The sequence below is a fragment of the Ailuropoda melanoleuca genome, chromosome 3, assembly GCF_002007445.2.
Source record: "Ailuropoda melanoleuca isolate Jingjing chromosome 3, ASM200744v2, whole genome shotgun sequence".
Lineage (NCBI taxonomy): Eukaryota > Metazoa > Chordata > Mammalia > Carnivora > Ursidae > Ailuropoda > Ailuropoda melanoleuca.
The window spans coordinates 117,331,454-117,341,814 of NC_048220.1; the positions used below are offsets into that span (position 1 = coordinate 117,331,454).

General features: G+C 44.8%; 1 protein-coding gene across 1 annotated transcript; it reads right to left on the bottom strand.

Annotated features, from left to right (window-relative positions):
- Positions 1-3,015: 3,015 nt before the first annotated feature.
- LOC117801380 (CDGSH iron-sulfur domain-containing protein 2) lies at positions 3,016-6,880 on the bottom strand. Its single transcript, XM_034655669.1, has 3 exons — positions 6,736-6,880; positions 6,463-6,575; positions 3,016-3,447 (listed from the first exon to the last, which is right to left on the bottom strand). The coding sequence occupies exons 1-3, from the start codon at positions 6,878-6,880 to the stop codon at positions 3,022-3,024; spliced, it is 684 nt and encodes a 227-aa protein (XP_034511560.1). The 3' UTR covers positions 3,016-3,021.
- Between the last annotated feature and the right edge of the window lie 3,481 nt (positions 6,881-10,361).

The window sequence follows — 10,361 nt, forward strand, 5'->3', positions numbered from 1 at the left end:
CCTGGGTCTTGTTCTTTGAATTTAAGGCAGATGGCTCTCTGGAGTCTCTTTATATGGCGTGTCCAGATCTGAAAGCCTGCAGAATCACTCTGTGGACGCTCAATTTCAAAGTAGTTGTTGATACATGACATCCATCACGTCCTTTAACAAGCATTTTTAGACAATTGGACTTGGCTTTCAATGGCCTCAATGGCCAGAACATCATTGGCTAGTGTGTTTTCTGGAAGCAGCCCTGAGATACAGCTTTTCTAAATGTATCACCAAAGGGCAAGGAAATAGCCAACAGCTCCAGAAAGATTGCTCAATTTCACTTTCCAAATCTCAAACAAAGACATATAATTAGTGAAACCTCATTCAGATCTAAAACCCCAGAGGTAAGAGATAGTGGAAAATGGAGACGTGAACTTTGCAGTCTTGCCAGATAGATCTGTGCTCAGCTCTCTTGACATCTCAGCAGCATTTGGCACAATTGACTGCCCCTTCTCTCCCCAGGCGCTTTTGCTTTGCTTCTGTGATGCAGAATTCTCCTGGGTTTCCACCTACCTTTCTGGACCCTCTGTTCTCAATCTATTTTCTTGTTGTTCTTCCTCTGCCCTTTCCTTAAATGATGGTCTTCCTCTTATTTATGAGCCCAGGCCCACTTTCTTTTCTTATCCTATATGCTTTTTATTTTTAAAGATAATCTCATTTGCTATCTATCTTGCTAACTATCCATGTCTCCAGGTACTGTCTATTTGCTGTTAACTCCCAAATTTACATTTCCAATACATATCTCTCTTTTGAGTTTCAAACCTGAATAGCCAACTCCCTACCAAAATTGTGTGTCTCAAAGGTAAAGCAAATTCAACGTGTCTGATAATGAATCCATCCTATTTTCTCTCAAAATGTATCACTTTTCTGTGTTTGCATCATCCAAGGAGTAGTCCAACCAGAACCGTCATGTTTCAGAGGGTTCTGCTTTGTACCTTGTGGCTGGCTTCCCAAAGACAGGAAGCAGAGACTGCCAGGTCAGTTAAGAGCTAGGTCTGTAACTGGTGCCTTATAACTTCTGCTAATTATATTGCTCAAACCAGTCAGAGTTGACCCAGATTCAACACAGTGGAAAAATGGACTACCTCATGATAGGGGAGTGGCAAGTTGAGATTGCAAAAGAGTGTGAGGAATGGGAGGTGTCCCTGTGACTGTCTTTGGGAAGGGCAATCTGCCACACTGCCAAGATTAGAAATCAAACTCAGACTCAACTAACTGCAAACCCAGAGCACCCCACTTTGAAGCTAAATGGCTTCGTGTGTTCAGGAAAATACTCCTTTCACTTCTGGAAAAGAACTGAAATCAAGGAGTATTGGTTCTTCTCCATCATTAGCTAATTTCTCATTCCCTTCTTCATTCACTATCTTTCAGCACCTACAATAAGCCCAAGCATTGTTTGAGGGCATACAAGAATGACTAGAACAAGCAAGTCCCCGGTCTTCTGGGGCTGGAGTCCACTCTCCACCGTTGCACAAGTACATTCATTCTGAATTGATGGAATCAGAATCAGTTGTTTTGAAGGGCAAGGAATAATCCATTTTTGATCCTAAGAGATGTTGAAATGAAGCTCTGCAGGGAAGAAGAGGTCTGCACAGAGTTTTAAAATTAAAGCTTGACCCGATCAAAATTTATAGCATCACAAAATATTTAGATCTCTTGGTGTGGCATGTATACAGGGGAGATTGTACATTTTAAATATTTACAGCTGATAAATATTTTTCATTGTATAACAGTACTTGACACACAGCGGCTTGTAGGGAAAAATGCTTGAATTCAGCATGCAAGCGCATTTATTTTACCTTCTGTCCTAGGGTTAAACTGTGACACTGGCTAAATGGCCAGCACTTGGCAGGCCAATCGCCAAAACAATCAATTGGATCACTGTGCGATCCAGTTCCCTCATTAAGACAATCGAAACAAGAACGACCAAATCAGATTGACTCTATGGAAATCTAATCAATTGCTCCACAATCAGATATAACAGCTCTCCAATCAAATTAATTTTATTTTATTTAGTTTAGTGAAGCGACAGAGGCACAATTTTCAAGGGTGCCTGTTCTTTCCTCATACATAGCGTGACATAATATTAGCATTTGAAGGGATTCTAGAGACATCTGGTTCTCTACTTCTCCTATGGGAAAAAAGGATAAGCAGCACCCTAAGTCACTAGGCAAATGTGGGGTGTCCCTCTGGAGTGCTAAGTGTATCTTCAAATTGGGAGGGGAATACATTTATATATTTAAACAATATAAATATATCATGGAGTATGTATTAGGATAGATTAGATTATGCTCTGCTAACCAAAAACATCCAATCTTAGTGATTTAAGACAACAAGCCTATTTCTCATTCATGCAACATATCTATGAGGGTCAGCTGAGGCCTGTGTTCCACATTGTTCTCATTTCAGAATCCAGAGTGATGGAACAGACTCTCTGTAGAACTTTGTCTATTGTCTTAGTGGAGGAAAAGACAATGGGTAAATCATAAGCTAGATCGTAATATACTCACCTGGACTCAGCACCTGTCATTTCCACTCATACACTTCATTGGCCAAGGAAGGTCATATAGGTCATATAGGTCATATAGACCCATCTATCTTCAAAGAGCATCAGGGAAGTGCAACTCTACTGTGATTGTTTGAATATCCAAAGTATCAAATATAAACAGTAGTGTAGCAGGAAAATAAATTGGCAGAAATACTCAACCAGTAGCAATAATTAAGACTACCATAAAGATCTTCTATACACAAAGAATGAAAAAATATTGTTATAAGATTTTACAGCACACAACTAAATTCAACCTAATTCATTACTATTATACTTCTTTCTTCTTCAGTATTAGTGGACCCACATTATCTCCTGTCAATTCATTGTATTTATTATGTGAACCATCACAGGCAGGAAACGTCTTAGAACGCCAATNCACAAAGAATGAAAAAATATTGTTATAAGATTTTACAGCACACAACTAAATTCAACCTAATTCATTACTATTGTACTTCTTTCTTCTTCAGTATTAGTGGACCCACATTATCTCCTGTCAATTCATTGTATCTATTATGTGAACCATCACAGGCAGGAAACGTCTTAGAACGCCAATACCTACAGTAAGCTGCTTTAGTGAGACACAGATCTTCAATGTTTATTTCATTCACCACTTTGGGATTTTCCTTTTGTATTTTAAGATTAATCAAGCTATCCTTCTGTTGTTTTTTCTTCGGGAGGAATGGACGAATTGCAAGGTAGCCAAGTAGTGCAAGTACACCGAGGAAAGGCAGTGACCAAAGCCATTCTGAAACTGTGAGCCGGGCGAACCCGGTGATGCTCTCGGGGACAGGGAGCCGCTTCAGATACGCCGGGAGCTGCACCTTCACGCCCAGAAGAAGTAAGAAACACTTGGTGAACAGTGTTACTGTCTACCACAGAATGGTGTGCGAAGCTCATATAAACTTCAGGATGAAACATAACACTTGAAGAAGTTTCTTGAAACCTATGTGCACCCCCTAGAATGATTAAATACGAGAATCCTAGAAAATGATGTATGCTTGTCTGAAATGCCTTATTTTATCTTAAAATATGTGTAAATATATACATTTATATAAATACAATATATATAAAATTTATACACTATGTATAAAATATGTAAATGTATATTCCTTGCCTTATCTTTTGATGTCAGTCTAAGGGGAGTTTTATGACAGTGGGCTCATTGATTGGATTTTCTTATTGTCTAAGATTCCTAAGTGCCTGGTCCTTGTGAGAATCCGAAGCCACTGGCCAAGCAATCTAAGCAAAAAATCTGTCCAGACGTTTTACAATTCTTTCACTGTTGTCTCTTCCACACAGTATTTGGAAGCAATTTGCAAATGCAAGTATCTTGCATTTCTTAAATATTTCCAAAGTTTCTACTTAGCTTTCCAGCATTCACTGTCTATTTTGAAATATTTCAGACACACAGACAAGAATCCATTCTTGCATATTCACCACCTAATCAGTATAGTTTCACACAGCTCTATTTCTTTTGTAATCATAATCTGCACCTTTAAATAATATTTAATTGAATCATATAAGTACAAAAGGCACACCCAGATTCAGGAATGATACAACTCAAGTGGCAGTAACAGAAATACAAGGGTGTGCAAGAGAGGACACAGGCCCCTAGCCTCCACCATTCCTGTGCTTCAGATAGTACATTTCAGATAACAGATGGAGAGCACCCGCTGGTGAACTAGTCAAGTGGTTGGTTAAAAGAACTTGTATTAAACTTTGGTGGAAAAGTTAAGGAGCACTCTCCAGGATCCTCACATTGCAATTAATGATCCTAAAGCCCAGAGTCTGTGAACTACCTAAATTCATTCATTCATTCATTCATTCATTCACTCATTTATTTGTTCATTTATTCACCGGTCCATTCAGAGGCAGTATAAGATAGTGGGCAAGAGCACGGGTTCTGGCACCAAATCATGTAGGTTTGAATTCCACTCTTGCTATGTGCCCCATGGCCAGTTTCCCCGACTGTAAGATGGGAAGATCAGGTCCTACATCATAGGGTCATTGAGAAGATTGAATGAAATAATGGGTGTAAGTTATGTAAATGTTAACTTATGATGAACTCCTTCATTTGATGAATCTTGGCTGAGCAAATACCATGTGCCAAATATTGCCTTCGCTGATAGAGAAAGGAAGGAGAACAATAATAAATAACATGGTTGCCTCCCTTACGCAGTTTTATAGTCTAATTCGAGAAGCCAGTATTACATGGTAGGCTTCCAAATAATTAGGTACAATTTGCTGACATCCTGTGAAGAAGGAAAGGGTGGTAGGAACGAGCCTTTCCTCCCTATATCCTCAAAGATCAGTAGAGTCTGGCATATAAGACGTGCTCAAGAGAATATGTCTAGAATGAATGAATAAATGAATATATGACTTATGCAAAGAATAATACCCATTTTGTGGATTTGTCAGCATTCTGCTTCTTGTTAGAGACTGGGATTCCCAGCAGCGGGAGAGACCAGAGCTGCTTGCTAGGCCGGTCCTTTGCTCCTTCTTCCCTCTTTTACCCATTTAGTAAAACTGAAGTCCTCTGGTTTCTAGTGTTCCTAGTTCACTAAGAGGCCTTCTGTGGGCAGCTCTTCTAAGATGTGACCTTAGATTGCTAGATTCAGAATTCTGACTTCTGTGTGGTGATTATCAACACTTCTCTGTCCATTTAGGAAAAATGCCAATAGAATATCATTTTACATTTGAGCCACTATTTTTATATGCTTGGAAGTGAGTTACTTTATCGGTAGAGGTTGAATTTTTTGAACTTTAAGTATCTTTTGACTAGCAAGGGATGTTGCTGTATGCTAAGTCAAATGTTTTATTGCTCCCCAAACCTAGCCTAATAAACCCACCACTTAGCAGATCTCTGAGGCCTTCTCTAACCCGAATGACAAATGCATGCAGGAAAACCCAGGCTCTGGAGACCCCCTGGGGGACAGGGGCAGGGATGCACCATCCCGGGGGGCTCGATTTTAGCTGAGGGGTTGCCCCTTGTGAAGATGAAACAGTATGTTTTGAACAGTTTATCTAGACCTTTCTTCAAGGTAAATTTCATGCTTCCCTGACTTCTTAGATAGAAGGTTCTGAAAAGCAGTGTGTCCAGTGTAGCAGAACTGATTACAGCTATAGAAATCTCCCCCATGGCAGTTGTAAAGAAGAGAGCGAGCAGCCCCGAACTGTTTCTGTTCGCTCCTATTTCTCTCACCTGTAATAGTTTCTCAGATGTGTCAGTTGGACACGGCTGACAAGGGCCAAACGTATTTCCACCGCTACGTATATAGTTCCCCCACGGTCTGCTGAGTGTGACAGTTACCCCAAGGTCTGCTCATGGACACCACGGGGCAGAATATTTGCCGTGTTCGGCCCTCGGTTTCCCGTGGGCACCCGCGGAGGTAGGTGTCTGGCACTCCTCAGCTAGTTGGCTGTTGACAATTAACATAGATAGTTAAGCCTTCAGAAGCCCATTTTGCTGGTCTTACAGAGTCCTCTCTCGTCCTCTCAAAGTCTGAACAACATCTCTCCTTCCTGTATTCTTCTCTGTATTCTTCTCCCTCTCTTCCTCTCTCTTCCCTCCTCCTCTTCTCGTTGCCTCCCTTGCTCCTTCTCCCTCTCGTGCTTTTCTTTGGCTTCTCTCTCTCTCCTTCCACCCTTCATATGCCTCTTCCTCTTCCTCCCTCTTTCTGCCACCTTGCCCCCCTCTGCCAAGTCTTTCTCGTCTTTCCCCGTCGGCAGAAAGCTACGTATGGAGCCTGCTGTCTTTGTCTGCAGCTGCCCCACAGACTGAGACACAGAGTTTCCCTGAGGTGTGTCTGAACCTGCCAACTCTTTAAGACTTCAGATCTGGAGAGAGCGAGGCCTATTTGAGGAGAACTGGTAGGAAGAATCACCTCCAAGCCGCCAGTCAACACCCGCGGGTGTGCAGAGGCGCCCTCCGGGAGCGCGCGGCTGATGGCCCCCGGGAGCCCGCCCAGGGCGTACAGCTCGCGGCTAGCATCCCAAACTGCAGGGCAGACGGAAAGACAAGCAGAGAAGCTTGATTGAAACTGAGCAAAGTAAAAACACAATATTGGATCTGGGAAGAGTTGATGATAGCTCAACGAAGAATTACAAAGTGGGTTTGAAACTTCCTGTGGGAGCCCTGGGCTGGCCTGTGTTCCCACTCCGTGGACGCTGCGCCAGCACACACATCTCCTTTTCATTTGTCAGCGTTCTGCTTCTTGTTAGAGACTGGGATTCCCGGCAGCGGGAGAGACGGCCGCTGCTTGCTATGCTGGTCCCGCGCTCCCGTCGTGTCTCTGCACGCATGCTTTGGAGGTCCTGCTTGTTGTCCCGGCTTCCTGGGCAGGGGCTGTGGCTGCGTTGCAGGAGCAGGTGGTGCCCGAGGACAAGCCCTTGTCTTTTCCCAAGGCAGTTCCCCCATGTTGCCTCCCAATCCCCGCCCCCATATGTTTTGTTTTGGACCGTTTCCTTTCTCCCTGAGCTTGCCTGGGCTACCACCCTCCTTCCCAGAACCAAAGAGTTAAGCATGCAGCAGAGAGGTGCTGGGCAGCTAGCTGGGAGGTGACATGAAGGAGCCCCCCAGGGTGCTGGAACTGTTCTCTATTTCGGCCCGAGGGCTGGTTGTATGAGGGTACGCATCTGTAATCACTCGCCCAGCTATACATTTGAGATTGTGCACTGCACTGTGTAGAAGTTATACCATTAAAAAAAAGAAGAAGAAGAGAGACTCTAGACTCGGCAGATATGGGTTTGAATTCACTGAAGTTGTGTGACCTCTGTCTCTTGCCAACCCTCCGTTCACCCCCGTAAACAAGGATAGCTTGTTTTGCACATTGGCGGCTGAGCACATGACACGAGCTGAAACGCATTCGCAGTGTATACAGTGCTGGGTACAGGATTAGTGCTCAAGAGCAGGTTGCAAATATCATCATTATTGTTTGAAAAGATTATTCTCCAAACGCGGTAACAGATGCAAATGTTTTGAGTTAGCTTCTCTCCACATATTGGAGCATCTGGACACCATCTTTCAAGGCCTTAACTCAAAGGTGAGACTAAATGTGGGAATTTTAGGCACTGAAGCAGGCTAACAGAAGAAAATTATTGGGCAAGGAGACTTTCATGGGTGCTCTTTAAATTACACCAGCCGGGCAGCTCAGTCACCTGGCCAGCCCGCACAGGCCTCACCTGTGTCTCACACCCGTTCCAGCCACGTGTCTTGAATCCTGCAGGCAAATTCTGATGAATTCATTTTTGGCAAATAAACGCCGCTCATATGCAAAATGTAAACTTTTGATTTGTGCGCCCTGACACCAATGCTGAGAAACACAGCTATGACTAATGGCATTATTTTAGCTCAGCCCTGGAAAATCGGAGCCTTCCTGATTCTTTTTCTGCCCTCATTAAAGTCCGTGTTACTATGACCAGGAAATGGAGGAGGCCCGTGGTATTTATTGCTGACCTCTACTTTTCACGTAACTACTTAGAAATCCATAGAACTACGGAGTGTGGGAGCTGTGTGAAGTCTTCAGGGTTGGCTGAGCAAAGACCCCTCGCCCTACAGATGAAGCAGGACAAGTCACTTGCACGGAGTTCATTCATCTTCAGCAAGGACTTATTCGGCAACTGTGTGCCAGGATTTGTGGTAGACCCGGGATTACATAAGCTGGCATGGAAAATTTCTTCTAGCTCCCTTCCAGGGTTCTCCCAAGCCAGACTGTAACTCAGATCGGTACTGACTGCTACACATCCATGCTTCAGGAGAACAATAAATCTAGACTCCTCGCAGAGTTAAATCGCCAAGGGAGAAGCAGGGGTGCTGCCAGCTGGCACCGCAAACCACACAGGCTTCTACGCAGGTAAGAGCCTGTGCCCTGAGCGGGCTGGGGGGGGGGGGCCGTCTTCACGGTCGTTTCTCTGCCTCCCTCTTAGAATCTCTTCTGCTACACAGAGCTTTGGGGGGGGGCATCACCCTGTGTCCTGACTTCCTGAGTTTTCAGCTTCTCTGGATCGTCATTCCATTCTGGATTCAACCCCCCAAATGTGCTAGAAGGAGAAAGGGAAGACACGAGGGGACTGGCCCTGGTCTCCAAACTCCCCCCACCATAGCCCTGAAGCATGGGCTGTGGGGCATTAAACCTGTGGCCTGTAGATGAGTAACGTAAGCTAGTGAGGTTGGCCAGGTCCGTGGTGCGAGCGTGTTGAGGGCTGTGGCAAACTGCAGGGGACACGTGCTGTGTAGAGGGACAGTCAGTCACTACTCTGCTTGGTGGGCTTTTCCTTGGAGATCGCAGACTCAGCATTGCCTTATCTTCAGATTTTTCAAGATAAGCCAGAAATTTTGATTTTTTAAAGATGACATTTCCCAGTTTTTGGAAATCATTCTGTGGGTCAAATAAAAAACATTTGTTGACTCCTGGGCTGCCCCCGCCTCACCCCCAGCTGCTGCCCTAAGGGATGGTGCAGAGATAGTCTTTCAAATTTCCGGTCAGCAGACAGAGAATAAGGATAGGCAGAAAGATGTTCGGGTATGAGAATGTGTTGCTTCTTGGCCCGGGACAAACAGGGCAGGTATGGTGAGGGGGCTGAATTCAAGCCGCGCTCCTCCCCTCTCCCTTGGTGAAAGTCATGTCGAGTCTTCTGAGCCTCCCTTTCTCCACCAGTGACATGGGCGCATGTGTCTTCTCAGGGATTTGTCATTCAAGCAAGGGACCTCATGTGGTTGAGTATTTCATCCACTTACTCGTCCATTCGAAGATTTCTTGAGAAGCTACGGTGCAGCGGACACTGTGCTAAGTGTTGACAGTCAGCGATGAGCAGAAGAGACAATGTGAGCCTCACAGGGCACACAGCCGAATGGGAAGGACAAGCAACTTAGGAACCAGTAGCCGGGCAGCATCCTAAGCATTGTTTCGGGGGGCGGTGCCCGAGGACAAGCCCTTGTCTTTTCCCAAGGCAGTTCCCCCATGTTGCCTCCCAATCCCCGCCCCCATATGTTTTGTTTTGGACCGTTTCCTTTCTCCCTGAGCTTGCCTGGGCTACCACCCTCCTTCCCAGAACCAAAGAGTTAAGCATGCAGCAGAGAGGTGCTGGGCAGCTAGCTGGGAGGTGACATGAAGGAGCCCCCCAGGGTGCTGGAACTGTTCTCTATTTCGGCCCGAGGGCTGGTTGTATGAGGGTACGCATCTGTAATCACTCGCCCAGCTATACATTTGAGATTGTGCACTGCACTGTGTAGAAGTTATACCATTAAAAAAAAGAAGAAGAAGAGAGACTCTAGACTCGGCAGATATGGGTTTGAATTCACTGAAGTTGTGTGACCTCTGTCTCTTGCCAACCCTCCGTTCACCCCCGTAAACAAGGATAGCTTGTTTTGCACATTGGCGGCTGAGCACATGACACGAGCTGAAACGCATTCGCAGTGTATACAGTGCTGGGTACAGGATTAGTGCTCAAGAGCAGGTTGCAAATATCATCATTATTGTTTGAAAAGATTATTCTCCAAACGCGGTAACAGATGCAAATGTTTTGAGTTAGCTTCTCTCCACATATTGGAGCATCTGGACACCATCTTTCAAGGCCTTAACTCAAAGGTGAGACTAAATGTGGGAATTTTAGGCACTGAAGCAGGCTAACAGAAGAAAATTATTGGGCAAGGAGACTTTCATGGGTGCTCTTTAAATTACACCAGCCGGGCAGCTCAGTCACCTGGCCAGCCCGCACAGGCCTCACCTGTGTCTCACACCCGTTCCAGCCACGTGTCTTGAATCCTGCAGGCAAATTCTGATGA

Coding starts and splice junctions, on each gene's coding strand:
- LOC117801380 (XM_034655669.1), bottom strand. CDS start 6,880: ATGCGTGCAGAGACACGACGGGAGCGCGGGACCAGCATAGCAAGCAGC. Junction 6,576..6,735: donor GCTGGCGCAGCGTCCACGGA/GTGGGAACACAG, acceptor TCTGCCCTGCAG/TTTGGGATGCTAGCCGCGAG. Junction 3,448..6,462: donor TGTTGACTGGCGGCTTGGAG/GTGATTCTTCCT, acceptor ATTCTGTGGTAG/ACAGTAACACTGTTCACCAA.